At 46.2% G+C, this 27,145-nt stretch overlaps 1 protein-coding gene and 2 long non-coding RNA genes across 5 annotated transcripts; all 3 read left to right on the forward strand.

The window, feature by feature from the left end:
• The first annotated feature begins 3,884 nt into the window (after window positions 1-3,884).
• LOC128799988 (uncharacterized) lies at window positions 3,885-4,547 on the forward strand. Its single transcript, XR_008434889.1, has 2 exons — window positions 3,885-4,161; window positions 4,416-4,547. It is a non-coding gene; the product is annotated as an uncharacterized LOC128799988 (long non-coding RNA).
• A 650-nt stretch (window positions 4,548-5,197) lies between these two features.
• On the forward strand, window positions 5,198-7,462 carry LOC128799989 (uncharacterized). Its single transcript, XR_008434890.1, has 2 exons — window positions 5,198-5,529; window positions 7,294-7,462. It is a non-coding gene; the product is annotated as an uncharacterized LOC128799989 (long non-coding RNA).
• A 5,380-nt stretch (window positions 7,463-12,842) lies between these two features.
• SFPQ (splicing factor proline and glutamine rich) lies at window positions 12,843-26,859 on the forward strand. Of its 3 annotated transcripts, XR_008434888.1 has the most exons (12): window positions 12,843-13,615; window positions 13,976-14,164; window positions 14,259-14,560; window positions 14,671-14,766; window positions 16,052-16,248; window positions 16,537-16,621; window positions 16,920-17,037; window positions 17,256-17,304; window positions 17,385-17,506; window positions 20,117-23,301; window positions 26,445-26,489; window positions 26,785-26,859. XR_008434888.1 is itself a non-coding variant. In XM_053964886.1 (11 exons), exons 1-10 carry the CDS (start codon window positions 12,992-12,994, stop codon window positions 26,463-26,465), a joined length of 1,803 nt encoding a protein of 600 aa, XP_053820861.1. In that variant the 5' UTR covers window positions 12,844-12,991; the 3' UTR covers window positions 26,466-26,489; window positions 26,785-26,859. The 3 variants fall into 3 exon arrangements, 2 of the variants coding, with proteins under 2 accessions (XP_053820862.1, XP_053820861.1); XM_053964886.1 differs by lacking the exon at window positions 20,117-23,301 and having other exon boundaries at window positions 12,844-13,615; XM_053964887.1 differs by lacking the exons at window positions 17,256-17,304; window positions 17,385-17,506; window positions 20,117-23,301.
• The last annotated feature ends 286 nt before the right edge of the window (window positions 26,860-27,145 follow it).

The following is a 27,145-nucleotide window of genomic DNA, read 5'->3' on the forward strand; positions in this document are numbered from 1 at the left end:
ATGATTTAAAACTCATTCCTGGCAAAAAGCTTTCAACTAAATGCTACATGTGTGCAGGAAAGAGGACTGGACTCATGGCAAGATTATTTTCAGCACTGCCTATAACATTCACCCACAGTTCCTTCACAGCTACAAAGTGTTGGCCACAAAGAACCTTCCACCAGTTTAAGAGATGATGCATTTCCTCAAGTAAAGTTGGACTTGATCATCTTAGAGGTGTTTTCCAACCTTACTGATTCTATGATACCAAATAGATGAGAATGGACAGCGTGCTTACAAACCAAGAGGTGACAATGATGGCCCAAGTTGTGACAACGAAGGACCAAGAGCTGGGATGTTCATGGCTAAAGGTACTGGCACAAGGGTTACAGCCAAGTCCTGGGAGGGGCATGGCTAACAGAAGTCACACAAGGGTTGCAGCCAAATCCTAGGATGGCCACGGCTAACAGAAGCCATTCAATGGTTACAGCCTGAGCACCCAAGAACTGGATGCTGCTGCCATCTTGACTCACTCTGGCCTGACATGGACAACTGAAATTAGAAGGAGCAGCAAGGACATCGTGCTTTAAACAAGGAGACGGACGGTGACGACAGCTCCTGGTTAGCTGCAAGTTTATTATTTAAGTGATGCCAAGACGCCCGTGGCGATGATGCTTGGACACTGCCCTGGGGGAGAGGAAGCTGAAGGGCCCCGAGGGGCAGCGCTGCCGGCCTGCGGGCCGGGCAGCTCGTGCGGCTCGGTGCCCCCGGGACCCCCGGCGGGGCCGCGCCTCGCCCGCCGCATCCCGCCCCCGCCCGCGCCCCCCGCGCCCCCCACTCACCCTGCCGCGGGGGCCGGGCCCCTCCTCCTTGGCCTCCGCCATGTTGCGCCCCCCCTCAGCTGTCCCAGCCCGGGGCGAGGAGCCGGGGGGTCACTCCCTCTCAGCCTCCCCCGCGCTCCGGCGGGCGGCGGCTCCGGGGGGCTCCGCGGCGCGGCGGGCGGGGCTGAGGGGGGGGCCCGGCGGCTCCCCGAGGGCGGCGGGGCGGGGTGGGGAGGGGGGGGTGTGGGGTTGTGTGTGGGGGGGGGGGGGGGCTCGGACCCGCCAGGCCGCGGCCGCTGCTCCCGGAGCTGCCCCGACCAGCCCAGCGCGGGGCCGCTCCGCGCATGCGCCGCACGCCTGCGCGCGCCCGCGCAGGCGCGGCGGGGGCTCGGCGGGGCCGCGGGGTCGGGGGTGCCCCCGGGGCGCCGGGAGGGGGGGGGAACGCTCCGGGATCCCGCGGCGGGAGCGGCCCCGGCGGCTCCTCCGCCGCCCTCACGGCGCTGCCGGCGGCGACACGGCGGCGGCGAGCTCGTGGCGCGGCCGCCGGCAGGTGGTCGGTGGTCTGCCGGCTCCTCTGGCGCCGCCGGGGGTGAGGGCCCGGCCAGGCCACAGCACCGCCCTCACGGCGCCCGCCTCACCTGTTCTGCTTATTGCACCTCTGCTGCGTCATTCGTGAATGAATTCATTTTGAATTAAGTAATTTTTTTTTAAACTGACTTTAATTTTGTTGGTACCGTTGCAAAATGTGGAATATGTAAAAATTTTCTTGAGGGTGTCCTGTGATGTTTGATGCGTGCGCGCTTTCGAGCCTAGTCAGCAAGAAAGGAGGTTTAATCCGTGGAACAAATAGCAGCTCACAAGATCTAAGTGATGTCCAGGTGCTAGAGAAACAAGTTATTGTTGGTAGAGTTGCCTTGTTAAGGTTTAGGCCTGGACACGCTTCGTGGTCTCAGCCCTGGAGCGAGTTTAACAAAGCCTGGGGAGAAGGACGTGCCGGTGATGGTGGGCACGGGGAATGCACGACTGATGGGCCACAAAGACACCTGGCAGAGCTGCCGGAGGAGGAACCAGCTAATAAACCCCACCCGGCAATTGTGCTGAATCACCTGCAGCTGCCTGGAGGCTGGTTCTGGCAGGGGGACATCGCAACTGCCAGCTCATGCACCACTGACCCCAGAAACCACCGACACAAAGGAAGAGAAACACTGAGCGTGGCACTAATTAGCATGAATAGCAAGAGAATCATTACCCAGTAGAAGAGTAATTAAAAGAGAACTATGTAACATGTAGCCAATGAACACTGATGGCCCATTAAGAAAAACCTTTGAAACCATATGTGAGTTACAGATTATTGACGGGTTTTTATTGTGAGCAGTGTCGGACATTGCCAGCACCCAGAAGTTGATAAGGACAGTGGGTTCTTGTCTCTTTAATAATTAAATAATATATCTGCTAATTAAAACTTGGTCTTAAAGGAAATCTCCACTTCCCAGTTTATCTGATTTGCACAATTACAGGCTGGTGCTGAGCTGCAGCTGCATTTCAATGGTGACTGAAGTGATCCTTATATAAACACTGTCCTTCAGCTGGCCTGAAATGCTGGATGCAGAATATTGGGATTCATTTAGGAAATCTGTCAGGTCTTTCTTAGAAATCATAGCATTCCAAGGACAGAAAGATAATTAATGTGATAATTTAATAATTAACGCTTTTCACTTATGCAATAATCCTCATCCTCAAGTCTAAATTAAAATAATCCTTATCTTGAAGTCTAAAATAATTATAGTTGATGAGTTGTTTTGTGACATTTCTCAAAAAATTTAATGGCAAAAGATGTTATATGTGAACTGTGAGCCTGATGTGAAATTTTATTAAAAAATAATCTCATCTTTAGATAGCTACAAAGAAAAGAATGAATATTTTAATATTTTTTAAATGGGGACAAAATACTATAACAATAAAATTTAATATGGATGTATGTTTAATTTTTTAAGAGTTAGAAATTCTAATACTGTCTCAGTATAGGGCTGCACATCAGGGTTCCCCAGGTGTTTTGCACAAAAGTCCACTGTGAACACACAGGTGTCCCAAAAGCATGGGATGTACGTGTGTGGACCAGCTGAAAATGCACAGATTTCTCAAAGGGATTTTCTAGGAAGACAGAAAATAGAGAAATAAATTTGCTACATAATAAATATAATAAAGAATAAATATTTATTAACTAAAATGCCGAGGAATTCAAGTTTGAGGAAGGCCTTAAAAGTTTGAGTTTGGTTTAGGAATTAAGATATTTAGGAAAATAAACTTGCTTTTTCATTTTGCCCTCTGGTTTCTGAGGCTTTGCAGAGGCTGCCTTCATGTTTTCAGGCTGAAGTTTAGAAATTGTGGTGGATTTGTGTCACACAATGACACGAAATAACTCACACACGGACACCTGATGCAAAAGAGGGAAGAAAAGAACCAAAAGAGAGATTTTATTTTCTGACTCCACTACATATGGAATAGCAGAAGTGACAGTGGCTTGGAGGGTGAAATTGCCACCTCTCCAACCACACTGGTCAAACCAACAGTCCATCAATTCTCTCCACCCACAAAGAAGAATGCAAAACAATCATTATTTACATGAACGGTGTGAGAAAATTCAGTAGAAATATGTAAACATCAGAAGGCATAGAAAACTTTTAGAAGAACTTTAAAACTCTCAAAAGAACAGGGCGACAGAAACCTCTTTTTTCATGTCATCCCAGTGCCAAATGCTCAGCCACTCAGGATAACCTCAAATACTGGACAAAACGTGGGGCTACATTGTAGATTTCCATAGTGTGGTATAAAATGAACTTGTTCAAGCATTTTAATGGGAACAGACATCTTTGTGCCATTGCCTGATTCTCCTAAGTCAAATAGGGAGTGATGGAAAAACCTGAACTTTCAACATCCAACAGAAAATGCTTTCAGACGACTGTACAAAGAATTCTGTGAGAAACAGATCCTGTCACTACAACAGGTGATAAATCAGCCGTGTGCTGTGGAACTCTGCCTGCTGCAGGTTTGCTGAGGGTGATGCCACAATGGACAGGCGAGGGGGTGACAGTGAGAGCCACCATTTAAAGCCAGACCAACCCTGGTGTGGGCTGAGATGTCCAAACCTGTTCCCTGCAGGGTGTTGGAACCAGAGCAGGACATTCTTCAGCTTCTTCAGACTCTTGACTCTTGGGTGTTGTTGGCCCAGCTTTGGGAAGACCTGACTGTGGCCTTCCAGTGCCTGAAGGGGACAACAGGAACGATGGAGAGAGGCTGTTTCCAAGGCCTGGAGTGACAGGACAAAGGGAAATGGCTCTCCACTGCCAGAGGCCAGGCTAAGGTGGGAGATTTGGAAGGAATTGTTCCCTGTAAAGGAACAGGGAGCCCTGTGTGTTCACAGGAGGCTCTGGCACAGGTTGCCCACAGAAGCTGTGGCTGCCCCTGGATCCCTGGAAGTGTCCAAGGCCAGGTTGGATGGAGCTTGGAGCCACGTGGGCTAGTGGAAGTTGTCCCTGTCCATGGCAGGGTTTAGAAGAAGATGATCTTTAAGGTCCCTTCCAACCCAAACCATTCCACAATTCTGTGATTCTACAGGAGCTGTCTGTGCACGAATGTGGCTAAAAAAGACACTGCAGAATACGTAGAAAATGTGGTGATGACTCTGGCAGAACAGACCAAGATGAATGCCTGGATAAGGCAGGGAAAAGATAAGATTGTTCCACACTATTGTTTTTGGATTGCTTTTTAATTCACCTCTGGAGTGCCCATATTCCAATCTACTGCACAATCCTGCATGAGACTATTCCTCTTTAAACCAATGACATTTGAACAGGAACCACAAAACCCCCTCCACATGCAGGCTGCAGTTCAGTGAACTGGATGAATGATCTTTGCACATCCCCAGGGGCATACACAGCTGAATATAGATCACCCAGAAAACCTGCCAGCCGTACAGAGTGGGGCTGGGCACTCCTGCAACCCTGGCAGCCCCGTGGGTTGGGGCTGAGCACTCCTGCAACCCTGCCAGCCCCGTGGGTTGGGGCTGGGCACTCCTGCAACCCTGCAAGCCCCGTGGGTTGGGGCTGGGCACTCCTGCAGCCCTGGCAGCCCCGTGGGTTGGGGCTGAGCACTCCTGCAACCCTGCCAGCCCCATGGGTTGGGGCTGGGCACTCCTGCAGCCCTGGCAGCCCCGTGGGTTGAGGCTGGGCACTCCTGCAACCCTGCAAGCCCCGTGGGTTGGGGCTGGGCACTCCTGCCTCTGCTCCAGCACAGGCTCTCTGCAGAGAATTCCAGCTGCAGGTGGAACAGCCCTGCTGTGTGTTTCAGGCCAAACATGAATTAATAACAACAAATAATCTTGTTTCCTTTCCAGTGAGCATCCAAATAGGACAGCTTTGGGAGATGAGTGGAGGAAAACATGGCTGTTGCAGATGTTGTACCCACAAAGAATCATGAAATTGGTAATGTTGGAAAAGACCCCTAAGATCACCAAATCCAACCACCAGCACAGCACCACCACGACATTCACCACTAAACCATGTGGTGCTTTGGGCACTTCCATGTCCTTGTTGTTGTCATGGACTGAAAAGGGATGTGGAGATGAGCAGCCAGTGACCTTTTCTGTCCCAGAGATGGACAAAACTGTGGACACCTCTTAATTTTAGGTGCTCTCGTACTGCAGACTCCTCTGAAGCAGAGTTGTAATGCTGTAAGAAAACACAGGGAATATTTCAGGGGAAAAACAATTGCAGTGGTGTCTCCTCTTGAGCCCTGAGCAGACAGGGGAGACCCAGGGACTGTGGGGACGTGGGTTTGTGTCCCAGCTCAGGGGCTGCTCTGGTTTGTCCCTCCACATGCTGGGTGGGATTTGCGTTTCCCTGGCGCTGGTGATGTCAGGAGCTGCCAGGACAAAGGGGAACAGGAGGCTTGGAAACAACAAGGATCAAGGAAAGAGAAAAGCCAAGTTTTAAAAAGCAAACGCTTAGTCATAGAGACACAGACGCAGGAGGGCTGGCAGGGGCCTATTTCCATCCTGAAACTCCCCCTCATTCCCAGACTTGCTCTGGCTGTGTTTGCTGGTAACATCCCCTTCCCCCACCACCCACAGATAACTGAAGGAGCAGCCGCTGAAAAAGAAAAAAAAAAAGAAAAAAAAAAAAAAAAAAAAAAAAAAAAAAGGCAGTTGCCTTGCTCTGCCTGCAGGAGAAATGTCAGGAAGTGTCTGGTGGTGGGTGGGATGAAAGGAGGAAGCTGAACTCTAAAGAGAATATTCTAGCTCTGCTCGTACAAACAAATGCCCCTCTGTATTCTGCTTGATAAGAACATCCAGGAGCAGGTCCTCCTGCGTGCAGGAGTGTGGAGTAACATACACACCTCTGAGTGATTTATTTGTACATGCTGCATTACCCCCAGCACTCCGTGAACTGGAGGGGAAAAGATGGAAACAGCTCGGGAAAAGCACAAGCATCATCAATAATTAATAGTGCCTTTTTTGTAATAGGAATGATCCAATATTAATTATGAAGTTAATTTCTGTTTGGATGGTTTGTGCATGGGTATGAAATTTGGACCAGGATTTAAGTTCAGTGCAATCATGCTTTTATTCTAATTACAATAATTATAAATCTATTTTGCATCCTCTTTTTAAGTCTCAATAACACAGGCTTTTGTTTCCAAACATGCCAGACAGCAGTTTTTGCACACCAAATATGGCAGCTCTCAGCTTCCCAAAGTGAATCCGGTTATAAATAAAAAATAAATTGTTTTGCTTCATTGTTGGTGTGCAAATGTGAAAATAAGCCCAGAACATGGGTCAAGATAAGTACTTTGGATTTCTAAAGTCACAGAGTCAACAGGGAGGAAAGAACTTAATTGCAAACATCATGAAATATTTAAACAGACAGTGACCAGCGTGCAGATGTGGGATGCAGACTTTTATAGCTAATTCTGTGTTACAAACAGCTGATGCTGCTCTGCGTCAGGGACTCTGTATCTTTCTTATTCTGGAGCCTTAAAAATTGTCAGTGTACCATTTTGAAGCTTATTTTTTGCACTGGGTGATCTGTTGGGAAAAAAATTCTACGGCAGAAGCACAAAATCCAGATGGAGAACTGAGTTTCTTATTTATCTGCAGACCACCAGCTCGATGCCCTCTTGGGACACGGGTGCATCTCATCCACATCATACTGGTGGCTGGAGGGTGCCATAAGAGCAAGCAAAAATTTCTCTTTGTTGCACTTGGTTTTCTTATACAGTCATTATCTATTTTCCAGCTATATTCATGCCTTTCTTGTGCTACCAGGACAGACTTATTGGAAAGTTTTTCTATAGGAAATCCAATTTATAGTAACAGAAGTTTTGTAGCAAGTTCACGGTAGATTATTTTGTTGAAGCAGAAGAAAGGAAATGTGAGTTTTCTCTTTGCTTATGGGTCTTTCCTTTTGTTTTTCTATCTGCTCTTGTCTCCCTGCAGAAAATCCAAACTCCAAGTAAACCTCCTCTCTGTGACAGCCCCGTGGTCCTTTGGCAGTGGGAGAGTTCATGCTGGCACCAAGCTCACCCTGTGAGCCCCCAGAGTAAAACGGGGTGAGATCAGTAAAACCTGCACAAGACATTTCAGATTGCTTGCAGGCTCTGCTAGCCATCGTGATACTGTCATGTTTAGATCTTATTATTTGCTATAATAAGATGCCAAAAGTAATTTTCAAAAATTGTTAGACTTTTGCAAAATCTGATTGTGCTCAAGGTCTGGGATAGGTGTCAGGTCATCAGAGCAGTATTCCCCTGGGAAGTCTCTTCAAGTGTCTGCTGCTACAGCAAGATTAATTTTATCTTTGTCTTCTGAAAGTCACTGAAGAATGACATGAATAACCTCTGGAGTTCTTGTGGCCATTTGTGTTGTTTGGAGACCTCCTCTCGAATCTTTATTAGCAATTACTGCCCACTCACAAACTCTGGTTGCTGCTTTTTAGTATCATCCTGAATTTGTGCTGTGACTACGTCACTTTTTCCAAAGGCAGAATAAAACTGTTTATTTTAAAATTTCCACCATTTTTATGTTACAAAGAAAAAAAGGTTTATTTTGTGTTTGTCTTTTGGAAATAGCAGTGTATTAAAAAAATAGTTATAGAGAAGACACTGCCAGTCTTCAGATTTTTGAGAAAGTCATGGCAGCCTTATGAAATACACCTTTGTGAGTCTACTCCCTTCTGCCCCACTGACATTCCATGCATAGCCAAACATTAACCAGAGCTCAGCTCAGAACTGCAGGGATTTTGCAGAGCTCATGTATCTGTTTCCCTGCTTGTCTCTGTGAGATGGAAGAACAGGAATCTCTGTAACAGTTACATCCCATTCTTGCCACATACTTTTTGTCACAGACTCCCAGACTGGTTTGGGTTGGAAGGGACCTTAAAACCCATCCAGTTCCACCCCCTGCCATGGCAGGGACACCTTCCACTATCCCGGGGTGCTCCAAGCCCCATCCAACCCATCTTTGGACACTTCTAGAGATCCAAGGGCAGCCACAACTCTTCTGGGCACCCTGTGCCCACCTCACAAGGGAGATTTTCTTCCATATACCAAGCCTAAATTTCCCCTCTTCAGTGGGAAGCCATTCCTTGTCCTGACACTCTAGTTTCTGATGCAGAGTCCCTCTCCAGCTTTCCTGGAGGCCCCTGCAGATCCTGGAAGATGCTGTGGGTTCTCCAAACAACCTTCTCTTCTCCAGCTGAACAGCCCCAGCTCTCCCAGGCTGTCTCCATAAGGAAGGTGCTCCAGCCCCTTTATTAAACTCACATCTCTCCTCTGGACTTGCTCCATGTTCCCCTTATGTTGGGGGCACCAGAATTGGATGCAGTATTCCCAGATAGTCTGAGAGAATCCCCTCCCTCAACCTGCTGGCCCGGCTCCTTTGGATGCAGCCCAGGGCACAGCTGAGTTTCTGGGCTGCATCTAAAGGACCGTGGCCAGTAGGTGACAAAACATGACAAAGTTTTAAATTCTCTTAATCGAAGAAATACAAAATTAAGTTCTTTATAGCAGAGAGCCACAGAAAATTAAATTCTCTTAATAGATGGTATGCATGCTGTTAACTGTAGGGCAGTGGGATAAATTCTAGTTATGTCTATCTCATTTCTCTCCACAGCTCAAGGACATGTCTGGATTGACAGCTTTGTCGTACAACTGTGCTGAGTGTTCCTGCAAGGCAGTGAGCATCCTTAACTCCAATTAACATCACTGGGAATGGAGGGCTCTTGGAGCCTCTTGGAAGACAGTCTTGGCATGCTCAACTCGTCCAAGGATCACTCTGCCCACTGGCAGAGCAGCTACTGCTGAGAGAGGAGACACAGGCAGCAAGAGGAGGGGAAGACCATTTTATCCAGATTGTGTGATCTCATCAAGTCATGGAATTTCCCAATCTCAGAGCTCTCTATTTTTAAGCCTATAGGCATATTTGTGATGTTATAGAAGAAAAACCTCTTGGAGAGCAGTTTTAATCTGTGCTCAAGGAGACGTGAAAACAGCACTGGAGGGAGACGAGAACCCTCATCACTGAGTGCCAAGGAAAGTTGCTGTGAGCTGAAGAGCCTCTGCAGCAGCTCTTGGCCACTCCTGCAATCTGCCTCACCTTCAGATACCAGGTGATGTTATTGGCATTTTCCTTCCTCCTTTATTCTGTCAAAGGTCACGCTTCTTCATGACACTGTGGTGAGCCCCAGAATGATGAAATGTTCTGCAGGAATCCCTCTTCTTCCAGGCAGGTTTATCCCAGTGCACCACAGACGTGGTTCAGGAGAGCTTGCAGCAGGACAAGGACTCTACCCTGCACCTTCTGGGTGCCTCCCTGCTCTGCTCTCCCTTCCCACTCCTCCCTTTGCTTCCTGATTCTTAAAATTCCTGAGCGCCTCTAGTTCTGGGACATACTGGAATTTGTGCACACAGCCCTTAAACTGTTTTCTTCTGGGTCAGAATTTCCCCAGGGAATGCCCAGGGAGTGCAGACATGGCATCTCCTCACAATGTTTAATTGCTTCTTCAGTAGGAAGGGATGTTAGTGGGATTCGTGTTTGTTTGTACTTGGGACACTTACAGAACCTCATGGGGTAATTATTCCTAATTAGCAACTTGGACACACGCTGCTCCTTCCTCCTACAATCTGCAATTAATAATACAGACATAATTCAGATTTCTCCTTTCCAGTCTTGTGTTTATGTTTATAACAGGAGGAAACAGTTTAAGGAAAAAAATGTGTCTGAATCAATCACCTGCTGAGCTCCACACAGGGATTACTTGAGGATTATCCTGTGCTTGTGGCTGCTGAGACATTCAGAACTTTGGGCACCTCCGTGTCAGCCTGATTCCCTGTCATATTCCTCCAAGGCCTTTTCCTCATTAGTCACAGACTGCTTCTTACCATGGCTTAATTCAATTTTTAGATCAGTTGTACAGTATGAAAAATCCTCAGAAGTAGTAACACTAGTGTTATTTTTAAATAGATTCGTATTTTGAGGGTGAGAAAGGTCTGGAGTTCTTCCTTTCTTGCTTCTCTCAACGGCCCCATTAAACTGAACAAATGTACGTGTGCACCGAACATCCCAAGAAACAGATCAATGTAAGGATGGAGAAAGACTTCAACTCTTACCCCAGGTGTCACAGAGCATTTCCAGTCTCAGATATATTTGTTTCCAGTGCAGCATACTGGGCAGAACATCCCAAGCTTTTTTTTCCCCCAGTGTCTGTTTTTATATGAAACCAGCCAGCTGCCCAGCACGAACACTTACATCACCTGTTTTGTAAAACAGGTGATTGTTACCAGAGGCTGTTTTTACTTCAAGTCCTGTTCAGGCATCAGTTTTTCTCTGATTTGAAGACCAGGATAAACACTCATATTGCAGCTGCAAAACATGGACTCTTACCCTGGCCTCTACTACATCTGGAGAAATTCAAAGCCACTTTGCAGACTTCAGATAAATTCTACAGATTCTTGTATAGATTTTTCATAGAGTCATAGAATCACAGAATATCTTGAGTTGGAAGAGACCCAGAGGGATCATCGAGTCCAGCTCCTGCTCCTGCCCAGACACCCCATCAACCCCTCTGCCACAACTCCAGCCCTTCCCTTGGGTCCTGTCCCTGGTCACACAGAGCAGAGATCTGAGCTGCCCCTCCCTTTTTCTGTTCTGATCTTTGTTGTGCAGATTTTTGCAGAATTAGGAGAAGAATTATACTCTTTATTTCTTTTGAAGAATGATAAAATTTAGTAACTCCTGGAAATACAGTTCACTTATACTTAAGACACAACACAGGCAAACTCAAGCCTTTCCCACTCACTGTTATTTGTCTCCTGAAGAGACAGAACCAGATGTGACAGCAAGACGATGCCAGTTGTTTGTGTGTGATAAGAGCCAGTCCCAAATTTGTTCTTGCAGTGATTTAACCTCTGAGACACCTCGTGGTGGAAACACTCACTGCCGGCAGCAGGGCCATGGCCAGAATCCATTTTAAAACAACCTGGAGTTTCCATCCTGCAGTGCTTGGAAGTGGCTCAAGTCCCACAGCCAGTAAAACACTGATTCGGGGCCAGAATCAATCTGTGGTTCCTTTTTAATTTAAAATGTATAAAGCCACTGAGACATTTATTTTGTTGCTCTCCTGTAAGGAAAGGCTGGGAGAATTGGGATTGTTCAGCTGGCAGAAAAGACTTTGGGAAGACCTAATTCTTTCCAGTACGTGAAGGAGCTGACATGAAAGATGGAGAGGGACAATTTTCAAGGGAAAAGGGGAATGGCTTCCCACTGCCAGAGGGCACGGCTAGATTGATATTGGGAAGAAATTCTTCTGGAAGTGTCAAGGCCAGGCCGGACAGGGCTGGGAGCAGCCTGGGACGGTGGAAGGTGTCCCTGCCATGGCAGGGGGTGGCACTGGATGAGCTTTAAGGTCCCTTCCAACCCAAACCATTCTGGGATTCCATGATTCAATGAAGAATGAAACTGGCCTTTGACTTCCCCAGGGTATCAGAAATATTTATGCGATTGGTGATGTTTTACCACAGCACTGCCACAGTTCCAGGTCTGTGAAAATTACGTGGGACTTTCCCTTGGGTTTCACACGGCGTTTGATTTTATTTCAGACCTGAAACTGAATGTGAAACATTCCTGGGAGCTTGAGGGGAGGATGGACGGAAATATTGCTGAAGGGAAGGTATAAAAACGCCGTGCTGGTGCCGTGTTGTTTCTCCCGCGTGGCACTGCTGAAAGCAGGGACGCTAAAGAGCTGGAATGTGCTTTTGGCCTGTTTTCTGTAATGGAACATGGAATGTCAGGACTGTAACCACTACGGTCTTGCTACAGCTGCTTTATTTTTCACTTCAGAATGCACCGTGGACATTTTGGGGAGCTGGCATTGCTTTTTGTTCGCACCAAGCTGTGTCCTGCTTTTCTAGGGCATCTGGAAAGTAACTGCGGATCGCTGTTCCAAATCAGGGCTCTTTTTAGGTGCTTCCCTGCCCGACTTTTGACACAAAACAGACTGAACGTGACTCCCCATGCTGGCGCCAGGGTTCCACTACCACCCTTGAACGCATAAATCGGTATTTTCTATCTCAGATTGCGTTTCAAAGCAGAAGCGAAGGCTCCGGCCGCGCGGAAGCAGCGAACTGTAATTGAAAATACGTTTATTTGACATTTTTCCAGACGCAGCCAGGGTTGAGTGCGCCCTGAGGCGCCGCGCAGCCCGGCCCGAGCCGCGCCCCCGCCTGATTGACAGCCGAGCCAGCCAATCACGACCCGCGTTCCCGCCGTGACTTCGCCTCCCGCCGCTCAAACTGCCCAATCAGCACGCGGGGGGGTTAACGGACCGTCCCGTGCCAACGTCGGCGGCCAAACGCGCCAATGGACAGAGGGCAGGCTCGTGACCAATGAGATCAAAGAGTTAGCGGGACTGCGACACGCTACTGGTGACTTTGCTTGTCAGTCACCGCTGCTGGTGCCGGTGATTGGCTGGTGGGGAGGAGGGGGGCTTCCGGGGGCGGGGATACTATATTAGGGGCGGACAAAGGCGGCGGCGAGGCCGTCCAGCTCCACCGCCATTTTGCGCAGCGGGCGCTGAGCAGTAGCAGCCGCCGCGGCCGGAGCTCTCTTCTCATCTCCCGCCTCCTCCCTCCGCTACACCATGTCGCGGGATCGCTTCCGTAGCCGTGGCGGCGGTGGCGGCGGCTTTCACCGGCGTGGCGGCGGTGGAGGACGCGGCGGCCCCAACCACGATTTCCGCTCGCCGCCGCCCGGCATGGGCATGGGACCGAACCGCGGCCCGATGGCAGGCGGCCCGCAAGGCCCGGGCGGTCCGCCGGGAGGAGGCCCGAAGCCCGAACCGCCGAAGCCGCCCACGTCCACCTCTGCTCCGCCTTCTTCATCTTCTTCAGCCTCCGCCACCACGGCGGGACCCACCGGCAGCCAGGCGGGAGCGCCTCCATCCTCTGCGCTTCCCGCGGGGCAGCAGCCTCAGCAGCAGCCGCCGGTTTCGGCTCCTTCCTCGTCTCCTTCCGGTGCACAGCCGCAATCCAAGCCCAGCCCCAGCCCCACGCCGGCCGGCGGCCCTAAGAAAGGACAAGGACAGTCTCCCGGCGGCGGCCCCAAGGGGCCGGGCGGCCCGCAGCAGGGGCCGCACAAGGGCGGCCCAGGGCACCGCGGCGGGCCGGGCGGGGAGCCGCGGGGCCGCGGGCAGCAGCACCAGGGCCAGCAGAGCCTCGGGACACAGCAGGGCTCGGGGGAAAGGAGCGAGAAGCTGTCGGACGAGGTGAGTCACGGCCCCCCCATACCTCCCTCAGGCACAAGATGGCGGCGGCTCCGCGCGCCCGCGCCGCCATCTTGAGGGGAGGAGCGGGGCAGAGGCGGCGGCGCCTCCGCGGGGTGCGAGCGGTCCCCGGTGTCGGGGCGGTCCCGGGGCTGCGGTTCGGGTTCCCTCGCGGTGCCCCCGGCGCTGCCACGGGGCTGCGGTTTGGGTTTCTTCGCGGTGCCACGGAGCTGCGGTTTGGATCCTCTCGCAGTGCCCGGGCGGTCCCGGGGTTGCGGTTTGGGTTCTCCGGGGGCCCTCAGGGCTCCCGGCAGTTCTGTGTGCAGCACTCAGTGATGGCTCCAACCGGTCTGATTCTTTTAGGGGTTTAAAGCGAACCTCTCTCTGCTGAGGCGGCCCGGGGAGAAGACGTACACACAGCGCTGCCGGTTGTTTGTTGGGAATTTGCCTGCCGATATCACAGATGAAGACTTTAAAAGACTATTTGCCAAATATGGGGAGCCAGGAGAGGTTTTTATCAACAAGGGGAAAGGCTTTGGATTCATTAAATTGGTAGGCATTCGTGTTGTGTGTTCATCCGTTTCGTTCTCTCGATGTGGTGATGTACAACTTAGTTTTCTAAGACTGGGTTTTGCACTTCCCCCAGGAATCTAGAGCTCTTGCAGAAATCGCAAAGGCAGAGCTGGACGATACCCCCATGAGGGGCCGGCAGCTCCGCGTTCGCTTTGCCACTCACGCCGCTGCCCTGTCCGTGCGGAACCTCTCACCCTACGTGTCCAACGAGTTGCTCGAGGAGGCTTTTTCCCAGTTCGGTCCGGTGGAAAGAGCTGTTGTGATTGTAGATGATCGAGGTAGATCAACAGGAAAAGGCATTGTTGAGTTTGCATCAAAGCCAGCTGCGAGGAAAGCGTTTGAACGGTGTACTGAGGGGGTGTTTTTGTTGACAACGTAAGTACTCTGCCAGGATCTCTTAGTTTTAAGTTGAATAAAGACTGTAGGATTCTAGTTTTTCAGAATAAGGGCTTTTAAGAGGAGTAAAACGAGTATTTTCTGTTCAGCACTCCCAGGCCAGTTATTGTGGAGCCGTTGGAACAACTGGATGATGAAGATGGTCTTCCAGAAAAGCTTGCTCAGAAGAATCCGATGTATCAAAAGTAGGCACTGTCTTTTGATATGAAGAGCCTATTAATGATGTTTTAATTGGTATTGTCCCTGGCACTGAGGAATATGGAAAATTTTTCAAAACCAGGCTTTAGATTTTTGGTTTTATTGCCAGTTCTTGGGGTTTTTTTTCTGTTTGTTCATAGTTTAAAGTAACAATGATTTGTTTAGTGTATTCACTACGTGTTACACAAGCAGTTTTCTACATTGTAATACAAAGAAATAGCAGCTCGACACATGGTTTTGGTGTATGTAGAAACTTGAAAAAATCAGACTTGAACTGTTTCATGCTATTGTTAAAAGCTGTCATCCCCCTGAAGGCATGTCTCTGGTTGATGACCCCATGGGGAACTTGGAAATTTACATTCATGGTTTGAAATGAGAAACAAAATTTTAACTCATTCCATGATTACTATAAACTTGTTGCATGTGGATTTTCCTTAGGAGCTGACTACTGGCATAAATGAACAAAGAGTCTAGAGAAAGAGTCAAGAGAAATCATCTGAAACAGCAGTTTTGTGTTAGAATCTGTATATTAAAACTGCTTGTAGGAATTTTGTGTTTTCCCAGATCACAAAAGGGAGTGCAGGGAGGGAGATCCAGTCAGTCTTGCTTGGCTTAGAAAGTGCTCAAAATTCCTTGCTTTGATCAACAATTCTAAGTGGTTTAGAGGCAGCTTTGAGAAGAATGTGGATTAATACAGTGTTCCAAACCATTTAAATAATTCATATTGGTAATGCTTGGAAAGCTTTTGAACTTGGTAGTTTTGTTCCATAAATTACTGAGTTTTAAATTTGAGTTTATTTATATGATAAAACAACCTGTTGGCCCTCGGGCACTTTTAGAACTATTTACCTGAAAGTGAAGGCTTTTATTTGCCTTTGACACAGAGTGCTTTGGCACTGGAAAACTCCACCTTGATTGTGCCTGCTTGGGCAAAGGCCTGACTTGTTGAGGATTTTGCACCTGCAGTTGTCAGCAGTGAAGTGTCTAAAGACAGTTAGGAATGAGTCAAACAAGCAGTAGCACTCTGAAGATTTGCTTGGATGTGATAGTGCAGGAGTCTCACATGTGCTGTGATAATTATTTGTGTTCAGTGCTGTTGTCCAAGTGTGTAAGATGCAGCAATTCCATCACAGCGAGTTCTTTCTCCTGTGGTTGTCAGGTATTCTCAGGGTGCCTTTGATGTTCCCTGATAATTCAGTTATTTTGTTCGTGATCTTGTATTGACCTTGAGTTTCCATGATTGCCCACTCTTGAGTATCTTCCTTTCTGCAGGGAAAGAGAGACTCCTCCCCGTTTTGCTCAGCCTGGCAGTTTTGAATTTGAATATTCTCAAAGGTGGAAATCTTTAGATGAAATGGAAAAGCAGCAGAGAGAGCAAGTGGCAAAAAACATGAAAGATGCCAAGGACAAACTTGAAAGTGAGATGGAAGATGCTTATCACGAGCATCAGGCAAACCTCCTTCGTCAAGGTACTGGGTTCTGTATTCCTACTATTTTTTTGCTTTAAATGCTGGCTTAAATATATAGCTCTTTAGTGGTTGAGTGAGGAAATTCATGCTTCTAACTATGAACTTGAGAATTTCAGAATTAAAGAGGAACTTAGTAGTTGTTTGGTATTTATTTTAGTGGTGTATTGGTAAGAAGGGTGACACTGGAATGTACTTCTCTGCCACAGTGCAGCTGAGGCAGATCTAACTCACATGTAGTTAAAATGGGACATAGTGTGGAAAAGCTGCTCACAGGCTTCATTCCTGCAGACCTCATGAGGCGCCAGGAGGAGCTGAGGCGTATGGAAGAACTCCACAATCAGGAAATGCAGAAACGCAAGGAAATTCAGCTGAGGTTAGTGTGGCTTTCATGGGATTTTATTCAAAGTTACATTTACCTTTTTCTTTTTTCAATTACTTACATATGAAAGTTTTTATTTTTCAAGAAACACCATTGCTGCTTCAGGTGGTGTTTGCGAAATTGAACCGCTGTGTAAGTTTCTCCTCAAATATTTGAGCATCATAGAGTGTGTTTTTTTTTTTTTTTTTATGAAGTGTAATCTTTCAGTACCTTTCTCTTGCTGGAGCAGTTGATGTTGGTGTGTGTTCAGTGTGCTCCACTCCTGGGGTTTAACATCTGCTTTGATGACCAGGCAGGAGGAGGAGCGTCGCCGGCGGGAGGAGGAGATGATGATCCGTCAGCGGGAGATGGAAGAGCAGATGAGAAGACAGAGGGAAGAGAATTATAGTAGAATGGGTTACATGGATCCAGTAAGTGACATCGTGGTGGGTTCGGCTTACTTTACCATGCTCAGGAATTTTGTAGATGTATTTTCAAGATTGCTGTGTTTTGCTTCCTTTGGGTTGGCGATTGCACTGTGTTTGTGTATGGGCAGTGGCAGTAGTTGGCTGTACCTGTGCTTTGTCTCCTGAAAAGTTTGGATTTTGGTGGTTGATGATCCAAGTTAAAAGTTGTTTCTTCTATGCAGAGGGAGCGAGACATGAGAATGGGTGGTGCTGCCACAATGAACATGGGAGGTAAAGAACCTTTTAAGTAACTACTTCATGTGGCTAACATAGAAATTGTCAGAATATGATTATATATTTCTCTCTCTTAGATCCTTATGCTTCAGCAGCCCAGAAATTTCCACCTCTGGGAGGTGGTGGCGGCATAGGTTATGAAGCTAATCCAGGAGTTGGCCAAGCAGCCATGAGTGGTTCTATGATGGGAAGTGACATGGTAACGTATCCTGTGGTGGCTTTAGCTTAGCACAAGGGACTTGTTGTGGTTGGGAATGAATTCTCCAGTGTTCGGATGGTTGTGGAAATGTCACTGATAACTGCTGACTCTCTTGTCAGGTGTTTAACACAGGACAACGTGGCAGTGTGTAGCACTACAGTAGTTGATAACCTTTATGGCAGCTTACACACTCAGAAATTGTTTGTAAGTGGATTCAGATGTGCTCTTAAGCATATTTGCAGTTAACTGACTTCATTGGACTTTGGAAATTCTGCGTCACTGTTAGGCTTGGAAGGTTTTTTTATGAATTCTAGAGAATCTGACAAATTTCATCAAAATACTTAATGTGGTAGCTTTTCAGTAATCTGATGTTCTGTATTGATGGACAAGAGAGATTTTTTGTTCTCCTTCCCAATGTGTGACACTGTTTTGGCCCTTCCAAGCCTAGGTAGGCTGGATGCTTGTTGGTCTGGGTGTGCTGTTCAGTCCAAAATCTGCGCTCAGGTCTGTTCCAGCAGCACATTAACTTAAATTTTCAATGGTAAACAGCATATCCCTTAGTCTGTGCTGATGTTGCTGTAGAAGAGCAGAAATGCTGGTTTTTAGCTTCAGGCATGTTCCAGCTATCCTGGACTGTAGCCATTTGTGGTTCCTGTCTCCCAAAGGAATGATAGCCCGGTCTGTTTTCCTCTGTTGGGCATGACACAAAGGTAGAGCCTGTTAAAACTACAGCATATCTCCTGTTCCGAGGTATGTTTCCAAACGACTAATTTCTGGCACACTACATGTGTGACTGGGCTTGGCCCTGTTTGGTGTTCCTACACTGAAGCACCATGGATGCAGATGACAGAAGTGTTTAATGGGCAGGATGGGAATCTGTTGGCTTAGGTGGCAATACCAGTGTGCTTTCACCCTCCTGAAAGGGTGTACACTTGTAGCACAAGCTGAACTAAATGATTTTTGGGTGGGTTTAGGCCTCTGGCTTAATGAGCTGAGCTACCATAGTAGTTTGTCAGATATCTTCTGTTTTATCTTTTTGGGGAACATATCTTTGGAATGGTAACTTCCCAGAGCATCATTGATTCAGTAGACAGTGCTGTTGGCCTTAAGGTATCTCAATAACCTACTGATACATAAGCAGTTCCTGAGCTTCCTGTGAGCAGTTAGGCAGTGTGTGGTGGATACTATGTACATTTTTCTCCTGAAAACCATGGTACAGGTGCATGTTGAACTTGTGTAATACCTGAAATGTGATCTGGTCAAAAGATGTGACAGTGAGGTGGATTAACTGCCTGGAGTTTCTTAGCTTGGGGATCTCTGCCACACAATGCGGTCACAGTTTCTGGGCTGATACCTTTAAACAGAACTGGAGATGAGCTGAAGCTGCCATGAATTAGGCAGAAGTAACCTAAGTAATATTTGTGAAACTCCTTTCTTGGAAGGATTGATGCTCACTTTCAGAAGTCAGGAGCTCTGAAGCGTGCATTTTCAGTTGCAGATACTTTTTGTAACAAACCACCTACCATTGTTCTGTGACTCAGTAGTGGGAACCTTGGTTGAAATGAAAATTTAAAGCTCTCTTTGACCTCATAATGTGTAACTTCTGTAGGCTGAATGCTGATCACACCTAGTAATACAGTATCTGAACAAAGTACATGCAACTAGAGGTACTAGTAAATAGACCTGAGGTCTCTGCTTTATTGCAGAGTAACTTAGCTGTTACACCTTGGTGTGAAACCTTTTCAATTGCTGTGAAGCTGTGAATTTTCCAAGAGCTTGTGGTGAAGGTGGGGTGGGAAGGGAGATACTGCCTGGATGCACACAACCCTCTGTGCATAGCTCTAACTGGAAACACTGAGTGCTTGGAACACGTTTTGCATCTGATGCAGCACCAGCAGCTCCGGAGTACGTTGGGTTTGAACAAGTGCCAGTCTTTGCTCGAGCAGTTGCGTTGGTTAGGTAAAGCACTGGTCAGTAGCTTTTTTCACATTTTTTTTTTCTTCTTGCAATGCAGTAGTGCTCACAATGAGTTTTGGTACTGCCAAAGGCCTCTGCAGTTTAGTCAGCAGACCGTAGTCTTAACCCCATCTTGAAAAGCACATGGTCTCTAGACAGCACATGCCAGTCCTGGTGAGTAGGCATTCTGTTACATTTGATGAATGTCAGCTCCTGCTTCAGCCAACTGGAGCTGCATTCTCTCATTAGGCTTATTTGGAAATGACAGTGATGTAATCTGAGCTTTTACTGCACTAAAGGTGAGACGTTCACAAGCTATTTGCATTAACTTGGTTGAAAATTTTGCTAGAGCTCATTTGGAAAAGTTGTTAATTCACATCTGCACTAATGCTTACATTTCTAGCACTGCAGGGAGGATCTGTTCTTTGTAACAGATGTATGAGAATGCATCAAGTGGGAACATACCTCAAGGCATGTATTACAATAAACTAATTTTTAAATTACCCTTTTTTCCTTTCTATGTTCCCGGTACCTGTGGATCGGCTCAATGGTGATTGTATCGACGAACCTTGACTACGGAACCTTCTAAAAATATATACTTAACACACATGGACATCAACTACTTATAATGAACTGTTAATTCTGTTCCAATAGCGTCCTGAACGCTTTGGGCAGGGAGGTGCGGGGCCCGTGGGTGGCCAGGGTCCTAGAGGAATGGGGCCTGGAACACCAGCAGGATATGGTAGAGGGAGAGAAGAATATGAAGCCCCAAACAAAAAGCCCCGATTTTAGATGTGACCTGTAGTTTCATTCCAGTTTGTTTTTGTCTGTCTTGTTTAGACACCGACTTCTTAATTCTTGCATTTTAGTAAGAAAGCTACGTTTTTATGGATGTTAGAAACTTACTGACCTAATATTTGTAAGTGGTCTGTTTGGGCGAGTACAATTTAATTATGTAATGCAGTGTTTCAAAATCAAATTTAGCTGTTTTTTTGATGTATAACGTCCCTAACTTGATGGCAGTGTACCTTGTGCCACTGAATTCCCAAAGTGTACCAACCTTTTTTTTACTGTGCTTAAAATAAATAGAAAACTAAATGTAGTAACTCTTCTTGCCGGTCTTGGTTAAACAAACGAGGCCAAATACCACACCTGCCGCAGTAACCTGAAAGCCTCGCTTGAGCTGAGGTCGGACCTAGACCAGGGTGTGGAACTGCAGCGAAGAGTGAGATCTCTTCCCACAGTGCCTCTCTAGCCAAAGATTGGGTTAAATTGTAGCCGAACTTTGCAGTAGGTGCAGATTTTTTGAGCAGTAATTGTGCTGCAACAAGGAAGCAAATGGAAATCTTACAAATGCTGTAAGATACATTATTTAAAGCTTCACTGCAAGCAGTACGGTAATGAATTCCATATTTTAGCTATGGGTGGTGGGATGGTAGCACTTACCACCCTGGCAGTTACTGCTTGGAATCTTTCAAAGACTTCAAGCAGAAGACTAGCAATGGTTATTTTAAAATAAATTCATAGAATGCCTTGTATTGGCTGACTTCCTCACTAAAGGATTGTTAATGTGATATTTATATGCTCTTAAGCTGTCTTGAGATTACAGGATCTGGCCTTGCTCCATATTGTACACCTGCCTGAAATTGCTTGGCAAAAAGACCAGAAGTGTTACTCGAGTGATTAAGGTTAATTTGCTTATGTCCTCATGCTAACAGTGGACTAATTTGCCTAGCTCAGAATACAATCATTTGTATTATGGGGACTGCAGGAACTATTCTTAAATTGTGTAGCTGGTGGGCAAATCCTAAAATCCTGTATGTAAAATACAGCAATCAGCTTGCTTGCATGATGGTTATCGCTTTTTTATTATTGATGTTTGGAGATAATGCTTCAAAAGTAGTATCTGAATCTGGAGTTTTAAGAGTTACTACTACACAGTGCAAATAAACTCCCTTTAAGGTTCTTTTTGTAGAAGATCTGATGAATTCGTTAGTTTGCTGTTCATTTTATTAAGCCCCAGAAGAATTTCAAAGCATTCTGGACTCATTGGTAAGGTAGTTGCTTTGCTTGTTATTACAATGTACCAGGTAAACTGGGAACGTGACTTCCCAGTGTCAAATACCTCGGTGTTAATGCAGGATACATCAACCTGCTTGGCACAAAGTAGGTAAACTTAGCTTGGCTGTACCTTCACATGATCCCCAACCACCTGAGTTCTGTGAATAGCTTTAATCTTCCCAATATCCTTGCATTCCTTGTGCTGAGCATTGGCTAATTCTAAATTTCCTGCTAAATTTTCCCTGTGGTTAAAACCTAAAGTGTCAGATTGCAGAGTTTTAGGGTACAGATGTCTGATCCCTCTTGAAGTACTGTTACCCCTTAAATGACAGAATAGCAAGTTGGGAAATGCTGATACAGGTAACCCTGATGTGGAACATGAAGCTCACTAAAAAAGTGATTCAGCTTGTTTGGTGAATGCTTTTTGTTTACCCAGAAGAGTTTGGGAGTTGATAACATGCTACAACAATGAATTACTCTTGAGGAGGAATTTCTAAATTCGCAGTTCCTAAACTGCAGACCAAGTATTTGGAAGTTACTTGTACTGGATAGCTTACAAATGAGCAGTATCGATGCAATTTGCATTATTGAAGCGGTTTTAAACAATTATCTTTTCTGGAGGGTGTTCGTGGGACACCCTCAAAAGGTGAAGGTGTCCAAGGTGGGGAATTCTGAACATGAACATTAAATTAATTTTTTCAGTTTATTTTTCAGATTACATGTCTTTCTTAATTAAAAGAGATGCTGGTGCATATCCTAAAGTATGTTCTTTTATAGTTCTGTAACTTGGAAGAGTGAAGGATGCTGCTGTCTTTGTACCTTACAGAGCTTTTCTTTGGGTACCCCTGTTTTGTACGTAAGCTACTGTTGCTAGGTATTAAAATAGCTGAGCTGCAAAACCATGATTAGTAAATATATTTGAAAGATTTGGCAGTTTTCAAAAGATCTGAAAGTTTGGTTAAATCTGGCTTTGTTGTAGCTGCATAAGCAGAATTTCTAAAACAAGTTCTGCTTTGAGTTGCATGTACTAAACAGGCATATGATGAACTAGCCAACTTCTTTTCAAGACCTTTTAAAGATGGTGTCTTAAAAGCTGGCAAACATGTCAACTTTAAAATCTGATAAAAGTTACTAAATGTGGGAGGCGAGAAAGTGACATTCCTTTGATCTACTCCTATGAGGTTTTGGACTTCTTTCATAAACTCTGATTTATATAATTGAATCTTCTAAAATCATTCAGAAAAGTGCTTTGCTGGTCAGACCTGGTTTTGGATGGTCTGGATCACATAACATTTTTGTACTGGACTTGGAGGACATTGGCTGTTGCAATTTAGCTTATTTTATCAAAATTGAGCCCATTTTGACACTCGGAGCTCTAAAAACTGCAGCAAGTAGAAACTGGTATCGTTACACATATGTCTTCACACTTTCTCAGAAATGAATACAGAATAATCTTACCTTCTGGCGTAGATACATTACACTAATCATTTATACAGCTGATGAGAAATTGAAAATGCTTTTGAGATTTTGTGGTATTTTTGTGGTAGACAAATTCTTGGCTTCTCCTTGGCAACCATTTACTGTGGCAGCAAGTTCTTGCTGGAGTTTGAGACTGCAATTTACACTTTAAACTAGTGGCCTGCTACATAACTGCACTTAGCCAGCATTTCTGCAGTTCATAACTGTGAGGAACGTAGTACCACAAATGGCAATGGACATTAGGACCCGGATGTAGTATTCCTGCTTGCTCCAAGATTCTCATTGCCGACTGCGTACAGGTAGGTAACAAGCAATATAATATAACTTGGTGACTTTCTATGTAATCTTATACTGTGGGTATTCTGACATCACACTTCTGACTGTGGAATTACAGTGCAGCACTCCATACCTGTATGCTGAGCTTGCAGCAAAGCTGCGTGGTTTTCGGTTTGAAGCTTTTGTCTCATTCAGAGACAACAAGTAACTTACTGTGGTTCTTAGATGAGGATTTCCAGACCCGATTCCTCTGTACATACAACTTGGCTTGGGTGGATTTTTCTTAGTTCGGATGTAACGAAGATATTCTTAAACGAGCACTGTGGGGAAGAGGGAATGTGATCTTAAACTCAGTTGAGTACTTGACAAGGTGCTCTCAGTGCCTGGAAAAGAACACCTTTAAACTTTCTGTAGTGATGAAGTGGCCCATCTGCAGCTCATCCATGTGTAGAGTCTTGGCTTGGTGAGAATGTGTTAGTAACCACTGCTCTTGCTTGGTGTGTGCTATGTGAGAGTCACCTCAAGCTACTGGTACAAGCAGTTCTGAGACCGATCCAGAATATTTTTGAGGACATAAATGAGTGCTTGATTGAATATCCCTGTGAGTTTTATAGAGCTTATTGGACATTGCAGTAGTCTTTATTTTAAACTTTGATTGACAAGCCTGATATATTCCTCTGCTTTAATTGACAGTGATGAGATTCTGTACTTCTGCCTCATAGAGTCATCTTGATAGTGTAATGTACAATTTCATTTTTCATCAGTCTTGGGATGTAATTCTAAACTCTTCATTACTAGAACTCCTGACTATAGTGTTCCAGGATTAACGTGCTTACATTGCTAGACATCCAGACATGCTGATCTCCAGCTCTTTTGCATTAGCTCTTGAACCTGAATTTCAAGGTCTCTTGTTCCAGTGAATGATCTGGCTCTTGTCTGATACTCATTTTATTTCACAGGTATTGTAATGTGTTTTCCCTTGTTCTGCAAAGTTCTGCTTTGCATACTTGTTTCTGGTATTGTTGTCACTTCTGGACCCTTCTTTGTTACCTTCCAGGCAGGACTCTTGCTGGTGAACAGGGATCTGCTGGACAACCTTGCCCTCCGCTGTAGCCACCTTTCCATGTTCCATTGAACCCTTGAAGTAGCAGGTGCACCATAAGTTAATGACAACAGGTCTTTGGTTACACCACAGTGAGTGTAACCCATGCCAGCTGGTCACACAGTGACACCTTGTCACAAAGTCAGTTTGGCTTTTCATGATGGTTTACCTTTACCTGTGACTTGAATCCATTTTGTGATGGCTTATCCTTACCTGGGACTGGGATCCAGTAGCAAACCTGCTGGCAGCCACTGTGCTGTCAGGTAGCAAAACTGAATTAGTGATCTTAAACCATTGCTCAAGATCTGACTTAAGTTTTTCCATTGTGCTCTGGATACTTGACCTGCAGGAATGTCATGGAGGGGTTACTGGCACATCTGCCTCATTCTACGTACTTGAACTAAGCAGGTTTTTGACACTCTTGGAGCAAGCAATTTGTGACTGAAACCATGGGGCTCAGACCAGCTCTGGCTGCAGTAATGAAACTTGGTGTGGTAGCAAACTTAGTCATGTCTGCTCTAAGTCAGTCTGTAACAAATGGGTACAAGAAATGACATTCAAGTGCTTGCATTGTGTTTCATCTTGGTTTTATCTGTGTGTGAAATACACTTTTTCTCAAAAGCTTACCTGAAGCTCAGAAGTGTGGTGTCAGAATACATCTGCGTACTGCTAGGCCCTCCGAGCAGAGCCTGGTGCTGGCAGGAGAGCACAGCACAGCGTGGATGGGGCTTTATTGTAACATTAAGCATACAAAGTGTTGATTTGCTTGCAGTTCTCCCCATAGCTAAACACTGAGGCCTGTGAGTAGTTTTAGGACTGGAGCAGTAATGGGGTTGCATGTCTCTGTTAATCATTGCCAGCTGCAGTGACATGATCAGGAAGGCCAGTGTTCTGTTCCATTATGTTCAATGAGGCTGAGCATGTTGGGAAGGATGCATCCAAGTATGCTGCTCTGGGGAATCACTTGGCTTCTTCCACTACCAGCAAGTTTTGGAATCTGCTAATTAGCTTCAGATTTTTCTCACTCTCCATACCAGCTAGTGGGGCTGTTAAATAGTTGCTGCCTGGAAAAGGAAAAAAGGGAGGATTGGCCTTCTCCCAACTGTGTCATTGCTGCTAGGTAATGATTGACACGTTAGGACTTGGCTGTGCAATCCCGCAGTGGTCTGTGAACACCCCATCTCTATAAATGTTGCTTCTGAATACCAGTACTGAAGAGCTAACTGGGGAGGGCTGGGAGGAGTGTGGCTAGCAGGGAATCTGCAGTGTTCAAAGGATGCACAAAGATATAGTATCCCTTATGCATGGTGTTTGTTGCTATGGCAGAGAAAACAAAACGTGCATAACTCCTGCTCCCAAGGGCGGTGAGGAAACCCGGGTGGGTGGTGGGTTGGAGACTAAAGCCTGAAGTTGTCCCTGCCTGGTCAGATCACTCTGTGCCCATGGTGGGATCTGCCTCCCAACTGGAGCTGTGCAGAGCCTTGCACCACATCCCCAGCTCTCAGCATTGCAGGCTGCCCTCAGCTATAGTAAAGGGAGGCCTTGAGGAGGGAAGAACCTTGCTGAGGATAAAAGCAGTGACAGTGCCAACCTCTAGTGTCTGCCTTTGGCTTCTGAAGCGCTTGTTCGACTGTAGAACACGAGAGCTTCAAGAGGCCAGGACCACTGCACTCCCTCAGGAAAGGGAAGAGAGAGGGCATTGCTACAGGAGACAAATAGGGTCATAGAGTTGAAGTAGCTGACGAAATTAATGCCTTCACATAAGGGATAGTATACCTCTGGCTGCAATCAAACCTCACTGTGCTCAGACTGGGGATCCTGGGGGTACTGTGCTCAGGGTGCAGTTCTTCAGGCAACTGCCTGCATACTCCTTCAGCTCTTGATGAGTGTTTAGGCTAGCCTACTTCTGCCCCTTGCTCTTCCACGTAATAGTTTGGAATAATCGATAAGGTCCCCCTCATAACTAATCAGTCCATGTATGTTAAAACCTTATTTTTAAGTTAGTTTTGAAATGGTCACAATTTGCTGTGTATGACTCTAATAACTTCAGTTGTTATCCTTTAGGTGAAGATGAAAGCTGAGTGACACCGGAGTGCTCATCCATTGGAAGTAAGTATGGCTTTTTTGTCCTGGATGGATGAAATAATAAAGGTTTTTGGACACTTGGTGTTCAGTCACTTAATGCCTTTGAATTGGAGAACACTGAGAAGTTGGGACAAATGGATGCATTAAATGTGTGGGATAGATGAAAGTCCCTGCTGTCACACTGTGGGCTTCAGCACCCTGACTCCACCTGGGCTTGATATCTTGACAGCAGCAGTTAAAAATAGATTCCTAGACGTGGGTTTGTACAAAAGATTTCAAAATCGCTTGCGGGTGTAATAACTTGGGAATGTTTTTCCAGTTGAGGAGTTGAACATGAGCACATCCAGCACGGTGCCCAGTGGTGTGTGGAGGGACCAAGGGAGCAGGTGGACAAGTAAGTAATTTGTGTCCTTACACTGCTGTGAGGGCTTGGTAGCCCATCACCCTGTGCTGGGTTATAGAATTCCTGCCTGAAACGTGTGATTAATCTCAATTTTATATAAACTGTCTGCATCTTGCTTTTGTAGAGCCAAAATGTAACCATTGTCTGAGGCTTTTCAGCCCCTCAGCAGCAAATAAATTCTGTCCTTTGTGTGCAGCAGGTGGTCAAACAAGAAATGACCATTCCTGCACTCAGGCTGCAGTTGGTGATTGTCAGCATGGGAAAAGGAGAATAAAGC

The sequence above is a fragment of the Vidua chalybeata genome, chromosome 25 (genome assembly GCF_026979565.1).
Source record: "Vidua chalybeata isolate OUT-0048 chromosome 25, bVidCha1 merged haplotype, whole genome shotgun sequence".
Lineage (NCBI taxonomy): Eukaryota > Metazoa > Chordata > Aves > Passeriformes > Viduidae > Vidua > Vidua chalybeata.

Excerpts from the sequence above, each read along its gene's own strand:
- SFPQ (XM_053964886.1), top strand. The coding sequence starts at position 12,992 with ATGTCGCGGGATCGCTTCCGTAGCCGTGGCGGCGGTGGCGGCGGCTTT. Across the intron at positions 13,616-13,975 it reads GCGAGAAGCTGTCGGACGAG|GGGTTTAAAGCGAACCTCTC; the intron begins GTGAGTCACGGC and ends TGATTCTTTTAG. Across the intron at positions 14,165-14,258 it reads GCTTTGGATTCATTAAATTG|GAATCTAGAGCTCTTGCAGA; the intron begins GTAGGCATTCGT and ends CACTTCCCCCAG.